The sequence below is a fragment of the Gadus macrocephalus genome, chromosome 3 (assembly GCF_031168955.1).
Source record: "Gadus macrocephalus chromosome 3, ASM3116895v1".
Lineage (NCBI taxonomy): Eukaryota > Metazoa > Chordata > Actinopteri > Gadiformes > Gadidae > Gadus > Gadus macrocephalus.
This window is the reverse complement of record NC_082384.1, coordinates 17,884,946-17,907,842: the sequence shown is the minus strand read 5'-3', so window position 1 is coordinate 17,907,842 and position 22,897 is coordinate 17,884,946. Positions and strand designations below refer to the sequence as shown.

Sequence of the window (22,897 nt, the reverse complement as noted above, 5' to 3'; positions counted from 1 at the left end):
TCTTCAGACTTACAAGTTGAGTCTGAGAAGAATTCACAACATAAAATCAAAGTTTGAGTAATGTTATTTGAATTATCGGTAAACTGCTATAACTGCAAAGAAAAGATGGTAAGCGATAGTAAATACAGTTGACCATCTCTTTTCTTCTCCAAATAACAAATCAACATCACGTGAGTCTGAGGAACTGCTTCCCTCAAATCTGGGCCACACAGTGCACGTGAACAGCCTGTTCCGTCTAAAATAGAGCCATGCTCTAGATCCATAGTTTTATCTCAGACAAGGGTCCTCCAACTGTATCACCATGGGTGGATGTCTGAACGCATATAGTACAACAATGTTTCATACCGGTGTTCTCCTCCAGCCTGAAGACCCCCTGGCTGTCCCCGTCCACGATGCTGTAGGAGACGCGCCCGTTCTCCCCCAGGTCTCTGTCCAGCGCCACCACGTGATGCAGCAGACCGCCCACCTCCGCGTCCTCCGCCACCCGCACGGCGTCCGCCGACACCAGCACCGGCCGGTTGTCGTTGACGTCCAGCAGGAAGACCTGCGCCGTGACAGACGCCTGCCTCCGCACTCCCCCCGGCCGCCCCGCCCCCTCCCCCTCCTCCTCCTCCTCCCGGTCGAAGGCGGTGACGGTGAAGGCCAGGCTGGGTGTGGTCTCGCGGTCCAAGGGCGCCACCACGGTCAGCCTGCCCGTGCGGGGGTCGACGGCGAAGGGAAAGGGCGGCGACGGCCCGCCGGGCGACCCGGAGTGGGAGCCCCGGTCGTGGCTCAGGGAGTAGCGCAGGTCGCTGTTGCCCAGGCTACCGTCTGCGTCCTTAGCGTGGAACGCAAACACCAACGTCCCCACGGCGACGTCCTCCCTCAGGCCGAGTGTGACCAGGTCGTCGGGGAACCAGGGCGTGTGGTCATTGACGTCCTCCAGGGAAACACTGACCAGCACGGACACGTTGAGGCCGGGGGGCTCGCGGGGCTCCGCCTCCAGGGCGAGCACCACCAGGAAGTACTGCGCGGCGGACTCGTAGTCCAGCGGTTGGTTGACGTAGATGTCGCCGGAGGAGGGGTCCACGCCGAAGTGGATGCTGCCGTCGCCCTCGGCGATGGAGTAGCCGAACCTGGCGCCGTCCGCGATGATGGCGGCCGAGCCGACGGTGGCGGCGGGCTTGGCGTCCTCACGCACGCTGAGGCGGCGGGCGATCTGGTGCTGGGAGCCGTCGAACACAGACGCTCCTCGGTGGACCTGGACAGGCAGTTAATGCAAACGAATAAATACCATTATCTACAGAAAATAAAGGACATTAATACAGTACAAAACTATTTTTCTATGAAATACAAAAGAATAATTAAACACAAATACATAGAAATGTATGTAACATTTAATTGAATTAATTTATTTAAAAGTAGATATATTAAATCACTAAATTAGCAAAAATGTATTCATTAATATACATCAATAAATGATTGAATACAAATAAATAATATAATTAAATAAAATGATTAAAATATGTTTAATAAATTGTATTTCTTAAAAATAATAGTATAATAAATTGAGACTGTATATCCAGTTGACTACACACACTCTTACACACATAAGCACACACACGCATACACCCAGAGAAACACACACACATACCTACACACGCACCTACACATCCACACAAACACCCACACACATGCAAGTGACCAGTACCTACCTGCACATGAACGATGGCGACTTCCTCCAGAGAGTGGAGTCCTCCATCTTTAGCCATGACCTCCAGGGTGTGGTGCGTCACGATTGGCTGGAGAGACGCCGCCTTCAGTGTGATGTCACCACTCTGAGGGTCAATCTCAAACACTCCCATCCCATCTGCTTCTAGATCACCCCCCCCCCCCCACACACAGACACACACACACACACACACACACACACACACACACACACACACACACACACACACACACACACACACACACACACACACACACACACACACACACACACACACACACAATTCAGTAGGCAGTGGCAAACAAGATGCGAGGCAATGTATTGGAAAATAAATCGATACATCATTGAATGATTGAACCTGGGCGATCCTCTCACCTGTCCTTAAAGAGAAGGTAACCGTGCCGTTCTCTCCGGCATCGGGGTCTTTGGCGAACATGGTGGTCACCAGAGACCCCGGGGGAAGGCCCGCCCACATCTGCAGGAGTCACAACGACATCACCAGTTACAGCCTATGTACTGGTAAGAGTGGCTAATGTAGCTATTGTATTATTTAACATGTGCATACTGGAAAACAAATATAGTACATAAAATAAATATTAATAATAAAATATTCTAGCATAGAACAGAAAAATAAATAAATTAATAATAATAAAAAAATAATTTCCGATAAATTTAAGTGTCAATATTCAAATTGTATAAATCAACAAATATAATTATACAAACGATAAATAAAATATAACGAAACTCTATATTTTGAGGGGACCCCTGGTGATACATCCTTCAGATTAGATTAGATTAGATTCAACTAATCAAATTGTACATCCTTCAGATAAAGCCAAGGACCCCAGGGTGATTAACAAATGAACAGTTGAGTCAGATTAAAACTAAACAGCCGCTATCCTCAATCCAACTTTACAGAGCTACGTATTCTTTTGGCGTTCACGATGACACTTTGACCTCCTGAAAGACCCTCAGGTTGTGCCTGTTGAGCAGCCAATCAGGCGTGGGCATGGCCTACCTGAACGTTGAGCTCGTTGGTGGAGGGCAGGTGGGTGAAGCGCGGCGGGTTGTCGTTGACGTCGGTGACGGAGACGTGCACGGTGGCGGTGGCGTTGAGCCGGGGCCGGCCGTGGTCGCTCACCATCACCTTCAGGCTGTGCTGGCTGTGCTGCTCCCGGTCCAGCGCCACCCAGTTCATGATCTCCCCTGCAGGGATCAGGTTGTGGTTTACGGTCAAGAAGGCCAAGCTCTATCTATTTGCTATCATCGGCTTAGTCAGTGGCATGCATGATGATTGATTGTTAGGATATTCAGGGGGTTCCTCGAGAAGTTTGTGTGTTTGGCCTTTTTAGTTAACCATTATATTTTTGTTTTTTTGTATTTTGACGCTTTGAGACATTGTTGAGAAAAACAATACACATGTCCTATGGATCCATAATATCCGGTTTTCAGCCCAGGCTCTATGCTGTCTCCCCTCAGAAGTTCCTCTTTAACAGAGCAGGACTGCTGGATCCGAGACGAAGCGCTAATCAACATGTACTGCGGTTCTCTAGCGCCCTCTTGTGGCCAACACATCCCACTGCCGTCCCTTTCTTTTGTCTGTTTTATTACGCTGTATATGACTTTTTCACACATTACCCACCAATTCAACATCTTACCTGAACCTGCACACATCACTAATATCAATTGCAATATTTTCACTATATTTAACATTTCCTTACCTGTTTTGGTGTTAATACGGAAGTACTTCCCGTCCGAGAGCAGCATGTAGGACAGCTCGGCGTTCTTCTGGGCGTCCCGGTCGGTGGCCTGGACGGTCCCCACCAGACCCTGCGGCGCGCTGCCCTCCGACGCCGTGAAGTAGTACGCCTCCCTCCCAAACACCGGCGCGTTGTCGTTGGCGTCGAGGACCTGGACCCTCACGCTGGCCGTGGCGCTGCTCCTGGCGTCGTCCTCTCCGGCGGCGGCCAGCACCCTGAACCCGTACCCGGGCTCCGTCTCGTAGTCCAGGCTCTGGTAGAGGTACAGCCAGCCGCTCCGGGCGTGGACGCGGAACGGGGGAGCGGGGAACCCCGGCTCGGGCTCCAGGGAGTACGTGATCCCGGTGGTCCCGGGGCCGCCGGACGCGTGGGCCCCCCCCTGCGGCCCCCCCAGGTGCGCCTTCACCTGGATGACCCGGGCGTCCTTGCGGTAGCCCTCGCCGATCTCCACCTGGTACACCAGCGACTCGAAGGCCAGGGCGTCGTCCTCCGGGCCCGCCTGGTCCACGGTGACCTCCAGGGTCAGCCGGGCGGCGAGCGGCGGCCGGCCCTCGTCCCTCGCCACGACCTCCAGAGCGTACGCCCGCCGGGGGCTCGTCCGTAAACTCCCGGCCAACGTCAGCGTTCCCAGGAGCGGGTCGACGGCGAAGGGCGTCTTCTTGCCGGCGTCGTCGTTCCCGGGGTCGGTGAGGTGGTAGCTCACGCGTCCGTTGGCGCCGCTGTCGGCGTCGCGCGCGTGGGCGATGAAGAGCACGGCGCCCGGGGGCGTGCTGCGGGACAGGGTGAGCGCTTCCCGCGCGGCGGGGAAGGCGGGGGCGTGGTCGTTGACGTCGGCCACGCTGACGTGGACCTGGGTGCTGCTGAAGAGGAGGCCGCTGGAGGACTGCAGCACCAGCAGGGCGTAGCGCTGCGCCTCGTGGTCCAGGGCCCGGCGGGTGCTGATGAGGCCCGAGTCCGGGTGCACCGAGAACCAGCCCTGGGGGTCCCCAGAGGAGACGCGGTAGGTGACGGGCTCGGGGGAACCTGGGGAGACACGGGGGACCCAGCGTGATACAGGGTTCATATCACAGACACCAACATTACGTCTCAAGTCATGGGGGTAGGATGGTCTGATGGTTATGGCACTGGACTCTGGACTGGACTTTGCCTTACTATCCCCAGGTAGGCAGAGCAGGATCAACAACTACATGTTATCTCCGAAAATCGCTTTGGATAAAAGCATTTATTAAATAGCAAATATTAATTCCCATGCGTATACATACAATATGGAGATGTTATTAGGAATGATTATTAGGATATTTGGATTTGATAATAACGTGATGCTTGTACAAACACTAACACACACACACACAAACACATTCAGTCGGCACTTTAAGTAATTACCGGTCAGGTCCAAATCCCTTTGTTGTAACTACTAAGTAAAGATAGGAAGGAGTTAAGCTGTAGTGGATTTCAACGTTCCCTACCCCGCCTCCTTGTCCTCTTCTGTAAACACAGTGTTGATGTTTAAGTTGAAGAGCTAATCTGTTAATTGATTAGAGAACCTTGAACTACTTCTAGGCTAGCTTTCTGCTATTGAGGTGGCGTACGTGACAACTCATCAAGAAGCCATAATCTCTGAAGTACAAAATACTTACAGTAGAGTAAATATACCATTGTACGGATTGTGAAACGTTTTTTCTTTGTTGTATAAGAAAAAAAAAAAGCCTAGCAACTGTCAGTGCTTGGCAACTGTTACAATGAACATCTTTACTGTACCGACAGCGATATTTTGTTGTTTCGTATTGTATTTTAGGGCGCTTCGGATAAAGCATCTGCTAAATGCACTGATTTGAATGTGTAAATGTGAATGTAACATATACATGCACACAGCTGGCTTGTGTGGTTACTTCACTTAGCGATATTGTTCACGGAATGGGAAATGTATCATCAATCTGTTGTTTGGCCTGTAATCGGTTGAGCCAGGGAGGGTAGATTAAAGTAGAGACTTTACTCTTTAAAATCTACTTCTTGGGATATTCATCAGGCGACTTCTCCTCTTTCTGTCATACGCATCTACTAACAACCAGTCTGAACCCATGTCCCGACCCATAGACTCTATAATGGAGTTCCCGTTCAACAAAAACAGATATTTTCTAAGAAGATCTTCCAAGAGGACGAATTAAAAAATGCTGATGATATTGCTGTTTAGCGCTTGGGGGAACCACTTTAAGTGTGTTTTAAAGTACTAACTCCAGACAGTTGCTAAAGTGGCATGAAGGAATTGAATGTATGAGTATTGATGGACAGTGCTTTGGACACAAAACATTTTGACACACGCAAAAAGATTTTGCACCGGCAGGTTTTTTGCGGATACTCCCTTAGCATCCACAACGCGCAGCCCAGCCACATCGGTCTCCATATACAGTCATACTCACTTCCTGGACAGACAGCGGTCACCGTGCCAACGGACGTCCCCGGGGGCGCGTCCTCGGCCACGCTGAAGGAGTAGCGGGACCGCTGGAAGACGGCGGGCGCCTGGGCGCTGCCCACCACGTTGACGGTCAGCCTGGCGGGCGTGGCCGAGGTCCGCCCGCCGCCGTCGCGGGCGCTCAGGGAGAGCGTCACGCTGGCCGTGCCCAGGTGGGCCACGGTGGAGCGCAGGTACAGAGTCCCTGGTCAAACACACACACCGTATGAGCAATACCCAACACACAAAACACATACAGGGTCTGGAATGAAGGTTAGATAAGAGATACAGGACCGTCCATAAGACAATACAAATAAAAACAGTACACATAAAGCAATGGATACGAGAGTTGAGGTTTTAAGTATTGCCTGTATATGCTACATTATATGCTACATCATATGCTACGTTATACCATGGTTTCTATACTTTCCTCTGATGAAGCCTTCACCCCCATATGTCAGCGACAGATGGGCTAGCCATAAACCCTGTCACCCTAAATTGACTTGACAACCCAGGAGGTGTTAGGGCCCTTCCACTGGAATGGGGGTCTTCTGCTGTGAGGTAGTGGGCCCGTCCATTTCAAAGTGCATCACTATTAAAACAACGTGCTCAAGCTAATTTACTCTTCATATCTTGGGAAACAAAGTATTTTGTGTGCCACCACGGCACAATGTTTATGGTTAACTCGATAATTAGGATTGAACACATTGTAGGTGCTGCAAAGTGTGTGTGTTTAATGTGTGTTTCAGTGGTGACACTAAGCAGGTTGACTGCCCAACCCCTGCTGTGTGGTGGCAGTGGAACCTGTCTGGCCAGGAGGGATTAAGCAGTCAGTAAGTGGTGGTTTACCCCAGCAGGAGGGCCCAGCTCAGCACGTCCACGTTAGATAAGACAGTGGAGCAATGTACACACTTGTTTCAGCCAATGTTGTGTGAGCAATTAAACCATTAATACGGCCCACATTGTGATACGTTTATCCCAATTACTATTACTACAATATATAGAATAATGTTATGCAAATAACTAATTAATAAAGTTTGCACACTTGTCCTTTCTCACATGTTTTGAATGTAATAAAGTATGAAAACCAATTTTTGTCACATTGAGAAACATTCTACTACTGAATTAATTTGTACACTAAGATCAGTTGTTTTCATGCTATTCCAGCCAACAAACTCAACAACTCTAGATTCTGCTACAACCACCAGATGTTTTACTACTGCAAAATAAAGAAAAATAAAGAATGCTTCTTGACACAATTCAGCGTTTAGCATGACCTCTCATCCACCATCACTGGGTTCTCCCACCCTAGCTTTGATCCTCTCCTGGTGGCCTCCTCCTACCTGTGTCCCCATCCAGGGTGAACAGCCCGGACAGGTCGCTGGGCAGCAGCTCGTAGGTGACCCGGCCGTAGCTCCCCGAGTCCGGGTCGGTGGCGATGGCGGTGAGGATCTCCGTGTCCGGCGGGGCGTGGCTGCTGATGCTGGTGGCGTACTGCTCAGGGTTGAACACCGGAGCGTTGTCGTTCAGGTCCTCCACCTCGATGTGCACGTAGGTCTGAGCGCTCAGCCCTCCCTGGGGAGACGGAGTGGGACACAGGGCACAGGGGGCGATGAGTGGCTGTCAACGCTTCGACTGTCAGTGTGTCTCCCAATCTCCGGGCTGGGGGCCCCTCATGTGGTCATACAGGGTCCGATTGCTGAGTTATAACCTATGAAGATTTTTCAATTTATTCCTAAAAAACATTATTTGAAAGGTTTGATAGTTCCTCTCAAGACCGTCTATATACATACACACTGCTAGGATTTCGGGCCAACATGAGTTCCCTGGGGCATTGATGGGACTGGGAGATGTGGATAGGGATTGGGGAAGGATCGTGTTTGGGCAAGGGTTCCACTCACCATCAAAAGGCACTGGGTTTGACCCGAATATCAACAACCTTAATTATAACCAGAGCAAGTTGCCCCACCCCTACCTGCTCCTGACATGATGACATGTCACTGAATTGTAGGAAAATCCCTTTAGATAAAAGCGCTGCGGATAAATGACTAGAAAACACACTCACTTGATCCACGGCCTTCACTAGAATATCATGAGAGGTCTGTCCAGTGTCGCGGTCGATATCTTGGGACACACACACTTCCCCCGTGTCTGCGTTAATGTGGAACAGAGGGTGCAGGTCCTTCCGGTCAAAGCCGTCCGACAGCGAGTACTGCAGCGAGGCAAAGTCAGGGCCATCCGCGTCCGTGGCAACAACCTGAGATACACAGGAAATGGACGAAAGGTTTCAGGGGTATACTCATTCACAAATACTTTGATTGCGGAACCATACTGACTGCAAGACTGTTATTGTCCTCTAATAACTGTTGAATACTTGTGGTTAACAGTGACATTGACTGATATTTAAATTACTCATATACAGTCCTGGTGCAGATTATAACATTTTGACAAATAAACGGTAATGTATCGTAGGGGGAGATTTTGACTCTCAGGAAATAATAGATGATAATAATAAAGGCAGAAGGAGGCAATGAACACAATAGAAGCACTGAGACAGTGTGTGTCACAATAGAAGCACGAAGTGTGCATGTGTCCAGGACCGCAGCCTTTCATCTTTACAAAATTTTAGATTACGATCAATTATGTTTTACCGATCCTGGTTGCTTTCTTGGACTTTATGACCTATGAGCAATGTATTTTTTTTATAGCAAAGGGGTTAGCTTGGGAACATAGAGTGGGTAAGCGAAGTGCCATTCAATCCACTGTATGTGTGTTGGAAACCCCTAGCATCAGTTACTCACCTAACATATGTTATGTATAGGCCTATTGTGCTATCTGTTTAGCACAACGGATATATTCATCGATGAGAGTTGGCTGTGTTCATGTGTAAAACGAATACATAGCTGGTTTGAAATCACAGCAATGCTAAACCTAATTTATTCTTTAATAAGGAAACAGATAGAATGGATCCACAGTAGGCAAGAAAATATTTCTAATGTAATGCACATATTTGTTTAGTATTCATAAAAACGAAAATCGGCCTCTTCTGACATCACAAGTGGGCGTGTCCACCTAGATGTGTGCTAGATGTGGCCTACCCAGTGGACTGTAGCAAACATTGCTCATCTATCCGTCATCTAACCCGGATCGCCCCAGCTTGATCTGTAGAGGTTCTGCCTCGACAACCGTGAGTTCATGTCAGCTCGTGTGTAGAGAGTGAGCGAGGCTTGACTAAGGCTTCTTTTGTCCCTCGCAAGGAGGCTGGTACCATGAGGTGGTAGCTCAGCCATAAGACCTGTCCTATCAAGCAGCCAGCGTGCTGAGGGCATCTAGGACAACAACAATGACGTGGTCTGTGTGGAGAATGAAGGACATATTTGTCCACTGTGAGATGACTGAAAGAGACAAACAGACAGAGAGAGGCAGAGAGAGAGGCAGTGAGTCAGGAGAGGAGAGAGTAGGGGAAGGGAGAGAGAAGGGCGGACTGATAGTAGACACATAGAGAGCGATAGAGTGAAAGAGTGATGGGGAATGGGAGAAAAGAAAGGGGCATGGCCGAAAGAATTGGAGAAAGAGGAGAGATTACAGAGAACGATGGAGGGAGGGAGACGGAGGGAAAGTGTCAATGTGGTGGTTTTGGCAAACTGATCGGTGCCTGATGCCAAGAAGCCACTATGCCTCAAAGTAGGGGTCGATATATTTGGCAAAACCCTGATGTCTTCTCCCCTGCTGTGGTATGACACTGATATAACCCATCCTCAACGGATGTCAAAACATTGACTAGGAAGCACAACCATGAAGCCCATCCTACTTGAAGGAAGCAGCTCCCTAGCTGGCTGTGCTCCGGGACCGACACGTTGTACAGCTGCTGCTGGAACACCGGCTCGTTGTCGTTGACGTCCTCGATCACCACGGTGACCGTCGCCGTGGACGACAGGGCCGGCTCGCCCCCATCGCCTGCCTCCACCAGCAGGCGGACCGCCGCCTCCCTCTCTCTGTCCAGCCGGCGCAGCGTGACGATCAGGCCCGAGGAGGGGTCGACTGTGAACGGCAGGGGGTCCCTCTGGGGGCCGGACCCCCCCGGACCCAGGAGGGAGTAGCGGACCGAGGCGTTGGGGCCCTCGTCCCCGTCCCGGGCCTTCACCTGCACCACGGAGGTGCCCGGGGGGACGTCCTCCGCCAGGCGGACCGTGTAGGCGTCCCTCTCGAAGAGCGGGGGGCAGTCGTTGACGTCGGTGACCATGAGGTCAAAGGTCACCTCGGTGCTCAGCGACGGGCCGGCCTGGTCTGTCGCCCGCAGCGTCAACTCGAAGCGCTCTCGTTCCTCCCGGTCCAGCGGGCCGTCGACGCACAGGGCGAACAGGAAGTGGTCCGTCTGCTTCAGGGTGAACCTCCCCTCGCCGCCCTGCAGGGTGACGCTGACCTTCTGGCTGTCCCCGAGGTCAGCGTCGCCGTCGGACACGAGGATCCGGGCGACGTACTCCCCGAGGCCGGCCCCTTCAGACACCGCGGCCTCCCCCGACTCGCTGAGGAACAGGATGTTGACGGTGGGCGTGTTGTCGTTGATGTTCAGCACCTTCACCCCGACGAAGGTGCTGCTGAACTCGGACTGGGCGCCGCTGTCCCGCGCGCTTATGATCAACTCATGAAAAGACTGCGTCTCGAAGTCGAGCGGTTTGTTGATGTAGATCACCCCTGTTCTTTCATCGATGGAGAACATCTCGCCAGAGTCACTTTGGCGCCGGTTTATCTCGTAGGCGATAAGGCCGTTGATTCCGAGGTCCCGGTCTGTCGCGTGCACCCGGCACACGGTGGAGTTCACCGGGGCGTCCTCGGACACCGAGGCGTGGTATTCGGTCTGGTTGAACACGGGCGGGTGGTCGTTCTCGTCCAGCACGTGGATGTTAACGTGTAGGGTCCCCGTCCTGGCAGGGATGCCCCCATCGAACGCCTCGATGGTCAGGGAATAGAAGTCCAAAGCTTCTCGGTCCAGTCTGCTGGTGAGCAGGAGGTCAAGGTGGAAGGGGTTGTCTGAGCCATTGCGATATTCCAATTGAAACAGCCCTCGCATGTCCGCTTCAGTGATCCTATAACCCTGGGTACCAAACTCCCCCTCATCCTGGTCCTCAGCGCCTTCGAGTTCAAAGTGAGATCCAGGGGGGCTTAACTCTGATATTTCTAAATCGATCGTATCCGATGGAAAAACAGGGGAATGGTCGTTTACATCATTGACCTTGATTTTCACCTTAATCACCTCACCGGTTAGGGTGGCGGCCACGAATTCATACTTATCTCGAATCTCCCGGTCCAGGACGATGGCCGTAGAGATGATCCCGGTGTCTGCATTTATTTCCAAGTCTATCAAAACATAGGAATCTCTACTTTCCGAGATGAAGAATCCGGAGGAACTTGGCGCACTCAACGCAGCAGAGATATCCCCAACTATGGTTCTTGCGGGCAGACCCTCCTCAATGGACAGCGTTAGGTTGGACACCTGTGCGAGTGAACGGGTACCAAACAGCGACAAAACAAGCAGTAGATGGAGTGCTGAACTTGCATTTTTGTGACCCATTACTCCTTTGAAAATAGCCAAATCTGGCATCAAAGACAAGGAAAACTACATATTTTTCTTCTGACCGACTTCTAATCCAGAGATGTCTCACGTCTCGGACCCGCGCTCAACTCGACAGCTTGAGAGCGCACCGTCCATTGTGTCGCTCAAAGATCATCCCGTTACTGAAACAGCATTTCCACCAACCGTTGCATGGACTCGACCCTGGAGCCTTGATTCCATAGAAAAATAAAATCGCCAACGCAACTTTGTATTCGAAACCCTACAATAATTGAGGTAAAATTATTAAAAGTTATTCGGGAATCCGCTGCTCTTCTGGTCGATCGCCGCCGAGCGTGTCCGCCTCATGCCAACATGGTCCAGGGGCAGCTGAGCCGCGCTCCATCTGTGACCGAGACAGACAACAGGGTTTAGGTTCTTAACCAGATTAGCCGAAGCAGCCAGTTCTCATGTCTTCGAAACATCATGGATGTTTGCTCGAACTTTCGAAGTCATTTTTTTTTTAATTTAAATTATTTTTAATACATCTGAGAAGGATCCACAATGCCTTTATTACACAAGTTTAAGTGCAAATTTAAATAGTTCAAGTCAGTCGACTCCTCGTTTGCTGTTACGAGGACGCCCTCTCCTGACTTGGATAGAGATTACACATTAGCTTTCCATAAAGTGACTCCCGCCAGATGAATTTCGGATGAGTGGAGCTAGGTGGAACGCAATTCATCTTGCGAGAGTCCGGTTATATTACGGTGCATCTCAATACATTTGAATATTGTGGAAAAGTTCATTAATTTCAATAATTAAATTTAAAAAGCGAAACTCATATTATAAATATTTCAAGCCTTTTTTTTTTTTTTTTTTTTTTTATTATTAGGCCTATGGCTTCCAGCTAATGAAGCCCTAGTCCTAAAATTCAGTATTTCGGAAAATTTGAATATTGTGAAAAAGTTAAATGTTGTAGACTCAAAGCGTCACACTGTAATCACATAATTACCTCAAAACACCTACAAAAGTTTCCTTAACCTTTAAAAGGTCTCTCAATCTGGTTCGCTTCACAATCATGAGGAAGACTGCTTCGAGGGTCTCAAAACGTCATCGCTAATGAATCTGGTTGTTCAGAGTGCTTTATACAAGCATATTCAGAGAAGGTTGAATGGAACAAAAAAGTGGGAGGCAAAGGTGCTCAAGCAACAGGGATAACTGCTGCATCGAGAGGATTGTCAAGCAAAGGCCATTCAAAAATGTGCGGGAGCTTCACAAGGAGTGGACTGAGGCAGGAGTCAGTGCATTAAGAGTCACCATGCAAAGACATCCAGGAAATGGGCTACAACTGTCCTCGTGTCAAGCCACTCGTGTCAAGCCAGTCCTCGTGACAAGCCACTCGCTTCTAACGTTGTCAGACAACGTTAGAAGCGTCTTAATAATAACTGGTCTATCTGTCACTCAGTGGTCCAAAGTCCTCTATTCAGACGAAAGTTAACTTTGCATTTCATTTGAAATCCAAGGTCCCAGAGTCTTGAGGATTAATGGAGAGGCACAGAATCAAAGTTTATTGAAGTCCAGTGTGAAGCTACCCCAGTCAGTGATGATTCGGGGAGCATGTCATCTTCTGATGTTGGTCCACTGTGCTTTATCAAGTCCAAAGTCAACTCAGCCTTCTACCAGGACATTTTAGAGCACTTGCTTGTTCTATGGAGATGCTTGGCACATGTCCACACTGTCAAAAGTACCAATACCTGGTTTGATTACCATTGGTTTACTGTGCTTGATTGGCCAACAGACTCGCCTGACCTGAACCTCTTAGAAAGTTGATGGGGTAATGTCAAGAGGACGATGAGAGACATGAGACCCACCCATGCAGTCGAGATGAAGGCCTCTATCGAATCAACCTAGTCTTCCATAACACCTTAGTAGGACCACAGGCTGATCGAATCCATGCCACGCTGCATTGAGGCAAAAGGGCCCCCAACCAAGCCCTAGCAATATACATTATTTGTATTAGAATACAAATAATGCATAATGGGCTATATTTCACTTCACCTCCACAGAAACATAGCAGTAAAACAAGGTTTAAAATGTGGTTTTCATTTGTGAATGCAAGGTACAAACTATAATCCAGGGAAAGGCATATTTGAATTCCCTCGTTCAGCGACTGCAGGTGTGTCCCATTGGTGCCATTATCGTCACCAGGCAACGGCTGTAACAGAAGAACTTGAGTAAACAACGCATCTCACGCAACCCTTCCTTCACCTGAGATACCCAGACCGAGACGTCTGACGGACCACTCGATCCTACGGAGAAGATGCCGGCTCACATCATGCTGTCCTACCAGTGGGACGACCAGCCACTGGTGAAGAGGATACACGACCGGCTGATAGAGCACGGACTGCCTGTGTGGATGGACATCGAGGGAGGAGTGACCGGGAACATCAACGATGCGTGAGTATAACGGCACATTGAGTGGATGGGAAGGGGGGAAAAGAAGCCTAAAGGCACCCTCTGCTCCTTTCTCTGATTGTTCAAACTTCAGAATGCTCGCTTTTTGGCAATTTTCTTCATTAAAATATCTCTAAGCGCAATAGTATTGTCCGATAGAAAAAGTATCGATCAAAGTATCAATATATACAATTATGAGGCACACAATCCAAAGCAACTTATACTGAATAAAGACCAATGGAGGTGGTGGTATGCTGGAGACATTAGGGCGGGAGCACAAATCATTTTCAGGCCGAGTCTGAAATGTCCCTCTACACACTATCCGGTTCCTAACCACTTATTTACTTGTCAAGACAACATGCAACTGGACACCCTCAAGAGGAGGTGAGAGTTTGTGTGCATGAGTGAGTCTGCAGACTTACTGCAGGCTCCTACCGCCTCATTAATTACATGCATTTAAAATTCACAGTAGTGTGTATGTGTTTGTCTATGTACTGTATGTGTGTTTGTTTGTGTGTTATGTGTATATATGTATGTGTCGTGTCGTGTGTGTGTGTTTGTGTGTTTTTGTGCGCGTGTGTGTGTGTGTCCACCAGGATGGCTGCGGGCGTGGAGGAGGCGGCGGTCATCTGTCCCATCATGACCCCGGCTTACCAGGCATCCCGCAACTGCAAGCGGGAGCTGAGCTACGCCGACTCCAGGGAGGTGCTCACCGTGCCCGTCATGCTGGCCCAGGACTGGGAGGCCAGCGAGTGGCTGGGCCTGGTCACCGCTGGGCTGCTCTGGGTGGACTTCAGGTGAGGAAGGCCTGGGGGAGAACAAGGAGGGATCTAGAGGGATCCTGGAGCGGGGGGGCATATAGGGATTTATATAGTAGAAAAGAGACGCATCACAGAAAACCATAAGGAAACAATAAGCTGTATAGAGAACAGAATGAAAGAAAATGTGCTTGTCATGAATTGTTCATAATCTATAATAATTCAGCTTGAACGTAAATATTATACATTTAGAATTATTCATTTGTTTCCCGTTTTTCTTCACTGGCGGCAGCAATGACGAAAAAGTTAATAACTTCAGATGAATGTAATTAATAAGCGGGTAGCGCCTAAATCATCTCGGATGGCCGTAGGTAAGACTACGGAGACTGGGCATCATTCGATGGGTCGAACTGCGACTACCACAATTTTTACCCTCTCATCCATCACGGTCCATCAGAAATGCAGAAACGGATGACGAGCATTTTGAGAGCTGTGTGCAGTCCCTGCAAGCGGAGATCATGTACAACGCCGGCCACCTCCTGGTCGTGCCTGAGGTTCCTGAGGATGTGACTGGTGACGAACCGGAGCCCAGAGAGAGACGGCCTCCGAAGAGGAAGACGGGACGCCGCTTCCTCCACGCTCAGTCTATGCTCTACATCCGGGAGTCAGGTGTGTCTGAGTGTGTGTGTTAGTTTGTGAGAACACGTCGAAGAATCCTGTTTGGATGAAGGTGTTCCAACCGATTAATCACGGAACTACATTTGTTCGACCATTTCATTAGGTCCACATGAATGACATTTTGTATTTTTTTTTTCCATAGCGAGGGACAGAGGGTGAGTCGCCAGAGTAGGGTTGTGCGGTGGTATTATCGAATTGACGGCTAGGGACAATTCAGCGATCGAATCAACATTAGGAATTGGTACATACTCCTATCAATTGACCGACTCAAACTGAAACCACACCTGTGGTAGCAAAGCTATATTCTCCAATATTGTGTGTTAGATGAGGGTTGGTTTACGTTGACAGGGGGGGAGACTATGGACCCGGACAGTGACCACAGGGGCAAAGTGGAGCTCCATGATGAACCAGGAGAGCGTGGCTCCTGGGAAGAGCAGAAGGGGATCGGCTGTAAATACTTCCGAAACGTCGCCACCGGCGGATACCTTGGTAGGCGTGGCTCTTCAACATGAACAAATCCTAACAATGAAACATTGTCCAAACTTCCTTGTTGTTTATTATGAATGAACCAATATAAACGTCACATCGCACGCCAGGAAGAGGGGAAGATTAAGTTTCCTCTATGTACAACTGGCGATCTGTTGGGACAATAGAAAACAAGAAAGAAAAAAAACTGGATACATGCGTCAATTGAATTTGAGTGATGTTTCCTTTTGCAGGATATCTCCATGGTGAGGACGATGCCAGTTCTCAACCTAGTGAGGACTGTTTGAATACAACCGGTTCTCCCAAGAGGGAGGAATGCGTGTTTACTAAAACTGTCTCTCACCAAGGTGAGGACCATGAGTACACTACAGCCCATCTTGAGGAGAGTGGGGACCGTGTGTATACTACAGACAGTCCTGTAGAGACCGAGAGGTGGCTTCTGCTGGCAGACCAGATGGATCAAAGCTGCAAAAGGGCCGTCATCATCAAGAACAAACACACCGGGAGATTCCTGGCGGTCCAAGGTGGTCGCTTTGTTGGACTAACGTCGTACACTGAAGACTGCAAATGGTTTCTTGAATGAAGAGAAACGTGAGGGGAATATGTTTTTTTTCATGGTAGCTTTTAGTCTTGGGACGTTTCTCATTAGGCACAATCAATTTACTGTTGGCATTTGTACAGCCCACACTAGCACACTGATTTTGTCAGAACCATTCTACGACGATATAAAAAAACAAATAAAGATTGGAAATATTAAAATCTTTTCCGCTTGAGGATCTCTGGTTTCCAGTTGACCGGGTGGCTTTCTTCCGTCTGAAAGTAAGAAAATTATGAAAACAGGATTAATGCAATGTTAAGATAAAAAGACACAAATTAGGAAAAAAAAAAAATAATAATAATAACCGTGAGTATCCCTGAACCCTTAAATGTATGTCCTGTACGGCATCAAAACAGTAAAATATATTATAATGAAGACTAAATATATATGTATAAGAATATTTGTAATCATTAACACTATATTATTCCCGGGCAAGAAATACAATTTCAGAAAATCGACTTCCAAAAAAACCATAATAATAATAAAAAAGTACAATCGAAAGCAAAAGCTAAAGCAGGGTGAGTAACACGGCAAACGGCCAGCTTACCGCTGTGTCGTCCTCCCGGTACACCTTGATGGTCTTGTCGGCCTCGGCGGTGATGAGCCGGCTCTCCGAGTGGTCGAACATGCAGGCGAAGATCCCGGACTCGCTGTCCAGGGAGCCCGGCTGCACGGCCGCGTGGATGCGCTGGAAGTTGTAGCCCGTCCTCCAGTCCCACATGTGGATGGTCCCGTTGTCCGCTGCGGCACAGGAGAAAAAAAAAAAAAAAAAAAAGGGTTTGGGATAGGAATTTAAACAGAAAGTTTAGTTTTATGGTCACCATTTGTACGCAATGGCCCCAAACCAACCGTCATCACCACGTTGGCTAACTTTGGCTGACGAAATGCGACCCTTTTTGCGAAATGCAAATTGTCAACTCTAACTTTAAAGGCACCCAGTGCAACTTTATGTAAACATTCAATGAAAAATAAACATTCAATTTCTAGTCTTTTTTACACGTAGTATGTTTCAATAACTCCATACCATTACATATCGACATTCAAGGAGCAAAGATGAGACGTCGTTGTGTGGTGAGAACTGATAGAAAATCGTAAACAACAACAATCGCCGGTGGGGAGAAGCCATTTTTCCATTGACTGGAAGCCTGCTTTATTTATTGTAGGTTACAAAAAATAAAGAAAATGGCGGCATTGTTGTTGTTATCGATTTTGTATCAGTTCTCACCACACAACGACGTCTCATCTTTGCTGCTTAAATGTCGGTATGTAATGGTATGGAGTTATTGAAACTTACTACGTGTAAAAAAGACTAGAAATTGAATGTTTATTTTTAAGCCTCGAAAGTTGCACTGGGTGCCTTTAATAACAGGAATCCCACCAAAGTACAAACATTGAAGACGGTGGACCATTGTACCTCCAGACACCAGGACACCGTCAGAGTTGACCGCCAGAGTGTTGATGATGGCGTTATGGCCAGACAGGTTCTGGATGAAGTTGCCGTCCGGAAACGTCCACTGTTTGATGTTATCAGCAGAGCCAGAAGCAAAGGTGTATCTATAGGGAACGGGGACAAAGACAGACTTCTATCTTAAAAAATCAACATGAAAGCTATCAAAATGACAAACGTTTTTACATCAGAGTTAAAAATCACACTACATTTTTGTAACAAATGGGAAATCATGTCATCTAAATTTTCAACCACCATTTACTTTCATTAGGACAAGGGTTTACTTCGGTTCATTACACCACGCCAGATGAAGCGTACGTAGTGAGAGTGTTCTGTCAAGAGCTAATCCCAACAAAGAAATATCGAACTGTGCTCTTACTGTCGAGGATGCAGCACCACTGCCCTGACGGACTTCTTGTGGTTGGTCAGCGTGGCTCTGGTCTTCCCGGCCACCAGATCCCACAGCCTGATGGTGGAATCGTGGCTCCCTGGGAAAATGGAGGAAACATTCGTCGGCATCAGATGGCCTAGGAATCCAATCATAGCCAGACTCAGCCCAGAGGCGTTGGGTCTCTACCTGTGATGATTTGGGGCTCGGCCGCCTGGCATTTGACCGTTGCCACGGTGTTGGTGTGGCCGGAGAGCGTGTGCACGTTGGCCTTCGATCTGATGTCCCACACCTTGAGGACATGTGCAGAGGAGAGACCACAAGACAAATAAACCATTTGATTTGACATCTGATCACCTGAAGACCACCAATGCACAGAGATGGATTAAAACCCATTGGCTGCAACTGCGTAGCAATATGTCAAGTTACATGAATGTGTTGAAATGGAATCATTGCTACATCTTCAGCACATCAAACGATAAACATCCACCCCCTGTGTGATCAGCGCACATCCAGGTGGACATGCCCACTTGTGATGTCAGAAGAGGCAGATTTTCGAAATGGCTTGTAAGGGCTTATCACACTCACCTGGTGGTATAATATGTCCCCTTTAATGTATATGTAAAGGCCCAGCATATTACTCACAATGCCAAATTGTATGCAAATCAAGTTATGATACAGGGCATACATAATAAATATAAACAAAATAATTATATAAGGCAACCTTGAAAGCGTTAATGTGGTCGACGGTGACTCTGCCCCATCGTCTACATTCATATGGTCGAGGCTGACTGACAGAGGTGCACATGCTTACCCTGGCTGTGGCATCTCGACTGCACGTGACCAGCACGTCAATGGTGGGGTGGAGGTCCAGGCCGTACACGGCACTCAGATGTCCGTGGTAATGCCGGATGACCTAATTCGCACACACACACACACACACACACACACACACACACACACACACACACACACACACACACACACACACACACACACACACACACACACACACACACACACACACACACACACACAGTTCAACATCGAGTTGAATATATTTTAATTTTATTTTGAAACAGCTGGATACATATCGGTACATGATTTTCTATTTGAACATTTTGTGTATGTTTTAAGGGAATTTTTCAAAGTTCCCTGTTACATAGGGTCTGTTTGGAGAGAAATGCTGAATAAATGCGTCATTTTATCAAGCAAAAAATAAATAATCATTTGAATAATTGTGATTTCAATATGGACCAAAGATATCGTGATTGAGATTTATTCCCTAATCGAGCAGCCCTACATACAGTACCGGGGCAATATAACAGCATGCGTTAGTTTGTCTTATAACTAGGCCTATTTTTCCATCATCGATTTGTTTACCTTTTTATTTATTTTAATAAATACCACTGGCCAAATATTGAAAATTAATACAGTAGAAGTGTCCACAACTTAGTTCAGAGTAGCATTGGACTACAATACAGGGGGTTGTGCCAGACATTGTACCTTGTTGTACTCCAGGTCCCAGCACTTGACCTGCTTGTCCTCGCCGCAGGAGAACAGGTAGGGGCTGCGGGAGCTGACCGCCACCCCGCGCACCGTGCTGATGTGGCCCGTCAGAGAAAGCTTCAGCTTCCCACTGGCCAGGTCCCAGATCTGGGAAGAAACACCAACCATAACACACACATCAAGTCCATTCCCACATTCATACGTCAAATCAGACGTATTATAAAAAGTATTATTGATAAATAATTTATTTATAGAATATGTTTTATTGTCAGGCTGGCTTGTAAAAGAGGTGGCTGGTCTCAGTGAGACTAACCAGGCTAAATAATGGTTAATAAATACAAACATAATCTCAAGACCTCTTGAGATTAAAAACTTGTTGACAGAGAGGTGCTTGCTGCAATAGGCGAAAATCTAACCGTTAAACCATGCTCTCAATTCAGGTCTGCATTTCACTGCAGTTCAAACAACATGTGTGATTTACCCTTGTGCTGGGAGTCTCTACGTACCTTGATGGTTCGGTCAGCAGAGCCTGTGACAAACCACTGGTTGCCTGGTTCCACTGCAATTGACCTCACCCAGCCCAGATGACCACTGATGACCTGAGATTCGGGAGAGTAGTTTAAATAAAAAAGGACCTACAAGTGGCTTTTAATACAAGCCTGTGACAAGAACTGTGACAAGAAAAGTGTCAAAGTACAAAGTACAAAGTAAACACGTTACCCTGAACAGCTTCCATGGCGGGTGCCACGCAGGTTTGGGCATGGTCGGTGCTTTCCTTACAAGAGCAGAGGTCTTGGTGCCGCCTGCTTCCATGTGCACCTACAGCCAATGATACGATAATACACTTTCACCATACACCTAGCTCGTCATGAAACGGTGCTGAGGGTCAAGATGAATGTGATGTGGTGTGTTGAGAAAAATTACCAAAGAGGACATTGGGGGCTGGGACCTTTCTGCTATTCCTGCATGTCTGTGAATGTCCCCGACACTTGCAGCCGTGCGGCCGGCATCTAGTCTGAAGGCACACATACACACTCAAGATGTTATAGGAAAATGATATAAATCGGTCAAAAAAATTGGTACATTTTGAGGAAATAATAGCTTCATGTTTTACTGACAGTAAGCTAGCCTTAAAGTGTACCTGGCCTGGGAGGGAGGCAGGGTCAAGGCCATTGAATGGACTCCTGCTTCACTCGGCATCCTGTGTAACTTTGTTTCAGCAGTCAGTGCAACTCCTATTTACAAACATTTGCATCATTGAAACACAGTAAGCAAACAACAATGCTATCTATGAAATATAATATTGCACGTGTGTATAATATTTACCAGGTCCTGATGGGTAGGCGTGTGTCCCGGTCACAAGGTATTCTGGGTCGTCTCCTAAAAGACAAACTTAATTAAACCCAAATCACTAGAGTAAGGGATAAGATTGCGAGTGATCCAATGGGGTTTTGAAGAAGGAAATAGAGGATTTATTTATTCTGTCAACACACCTGACTCTGTGCTTGTCTGGTGTCCATGAAGGCCGCCGTGTATCGGTCTGTCCTTCCCTTCCTTGAGTACGGGCATGTGCAACACTGCGCCATAATCCGCTTTTAACTTCGAAGACATCTTCACTTTGTGACTGCGATAACAAGAAACGGATGTTAGCAGCCGGCATTACGAATAAGTTATTCACAAAATGTAATGAAATCAATATTATGTTAAATTAATAAAAAGTCAGGGACTCATGAAAATTACCAACAGCGGGGCTTACCTGTGATCGTCCAGTGCGATTGGTTTCGCATGATCCGACACAAACATATCATGAGTCCTTTTGAGGGATCTGAAGACCAGCGTGTGAACCGAGTGCTTTTGCACATCCTGAAAGAAACACCTCGTTATGAAAATAATAGTTCCCTATAGATAGACAGACATCGGTGTTGGCATCATTTACTACCACATATCTTAAACATAGCATACAGAATCACCACTTCGGTGGTACTCTTGCTCCGGAAAAAGCATGCTATGGAACGGTAGCATCAACAAGAGAACAAATTAAAAGTCATGAGAAGTTGGCTGATGTATTACCTCGGTCATTTTGGCGTTCACTAAACGTACAATAAGCACTTTAAAAGAGGCGGGATTTTTTTTATAACGAATAATCTCAGTCTTTTGTAGCGTTAATATTCCACAGAGAATCTCATTCACAGGCGGCGCAAAAACGATCACCCATCGTCCCGGAAGTAAACAATGTATGAGGTGTCTGGTACGCTTCCGGGTCAAATGAGGATCACACTAGCGTCTTTAAAAACATACGCCCCCTTAAGGAGGGCAAGACTGCATGGTAATGCAATGTCATTATGGTTCAACAGTTTTATTTTCCTTTTTTAAGGCGATAGTCTCAAATACCTTAAGAAGAGAACAAATAATATTTTTTGGATAACATTGACTGCCCCTGTTAACGTGAAGTTAGGCAAATGTTTAGCTGAGAGTTCATCAAATAACTTTTGAAGAATTCATCCAACTGAAGTGCACTTTGTGTTTGTGCGTTGTTAGATAAACACTAAAAAAAGCCTTTGGATTTTGAGTAGCAGTGTGCATGAGTTCTTCTCCTTGCTTTCAATGGATCCCCCTCCACCCACGCCCAAGCTCAATCATTATAATAATAAGCTCACTTATTATTTCATGTGCCCCCAATCAACCATTCTACAGGCAGCAAACATGCATCCTCTGATACTCCCCTCTACCTCCCTATCTCTTCTTCATGCAGTCCCCTTGGAGCTTGGCAGCTACAATGAAAACCCCATGGACCCCCGTATGTCTGATACTGTGTAAATGTTCCACAGGATCAGATTGTGCTGTGCACTATTTGTGGTTTCTATGTTGACACACGGCGTCTATTGACCGTTTCTTTTGCAAGCTGGTTGTTTTGATAGAAATGGATTGGCGGTAAACTTGTATGCTTTGTTGTTCAGCCTTGCTTGTAAATCAGTTTCGACAAACGCGTCCACTTTTGACTAAATGCTTTGGATAACGACTAGACAAATCTGCATTTACATTTAGGGCATTTAGCAGACGCTTTTATCCAAAGCGACTTACAATAAGTACATTTATCAGAGGTAAGAG

General features: G+C 47.5%; 3 protein-coding genes across 3 annotated transcripts in view; 1 reads left to right on the top strand and 2 right to left on the bottom strand.

Annotated features, from left to right (window-relative positions):
• dchs2 (dachsous cadherin-related 2) overlaps positions 1–12,260 on the bottom strand; it is a 29,372-nt gene extending 17,112 nt beyond the window's left edge. Inside the window, exons 1-9 of the mRNA XM_060047727.1 lie at positions 9,732–12,260; positions 7,986–8,177; positions 7,264–7,495; positions 5,889–6,125; positions 3,433–4,494; positions 2,730–2,917; positions 2,087–2,186; positions 1,695–1,855; positions 346–1,240 (exon numbers count right to left, since the gene is read on the bottom strand). Of these exons, the coding sequence (XP_059903710.1) occupies positions 346–1,240; positions 1,695–1,855; positions 2,087–2,186; positions 2,730–2,917; positions 3,433–4,494; positions 5,889–6,125; positions 7,264–7,495; positions 7,986–8,177; positions 9,732–11,522 (4,858 nt within the window). The 5' untranslated portion in view covers positions 11,523–12,260. The remainder of the gene's footprint in view (positions 1–345; positions 1,241–1,694; positions 1,856–2,086; positions 2,187–2,729; positions 2,918–3,432; positions 4,495–5,888; positions 6,126–7,263; positions 7,496–7,985; positions 8,178–9,731) is intronic.
• A 333-nt stretch (positions 12,261–12,593) lies between these two features.
• LOC132454400 (uncharacterized) lies at positions 12,594–16,612 on the top strand. The gene is made up of 4 exons (XM_060047726.1): positions 12,594–13,928; positions 14,522–14,722; positions 15,141–15,352; positions 15,710–16,612. Exons 1-4 carry the CDS (start codon positions 13,792–13,794, stop codon positions 15,871–15,873), a joined length of 714 nt encoding a protein of 237 aa, XP_059903709.1. The 5' UTR covers positions 12,594–13,791; the 3' UTR covers positions 15,874–16,612.
• On the bottom strand, positions 15,895–22,047 carry plrg1 (pleiotropic regulator 1). Its single transcript, XM_060047723.1, has 15 exons — positions 21,860–22,047; positions 21,546–21,652; positions 21,283–21,413; positions 21,116–21,169; positions 20,931–21,024; positions 20,714–20,804; positions 20,510–20,608; positions 20,296–20,388; positions 19,787–19,936; positions 19,095–19,196; positions 18,470–18,572; positions 18,272–18,380; positions 17,860–17,999; positions 16,993–17,186; positions 15,895–16,660 (listed from the first exon to the last, which is right to left on the bottom strand). The coding sequence occupies exons 1-15, from the start codon at positions 21,866–21,868 to the stop codon at positions 16,601–16,603; spliced, it is 1,536 nt and encodes a 511-aa protein (XP_059903706.1). The 5' UTR covers positions 21,869–22,047; the 3' UTR covers positions 15,895–16,600.
• Between the last annotated feature and the right edge of the window lie 850 nt (positions 22,048–22,897).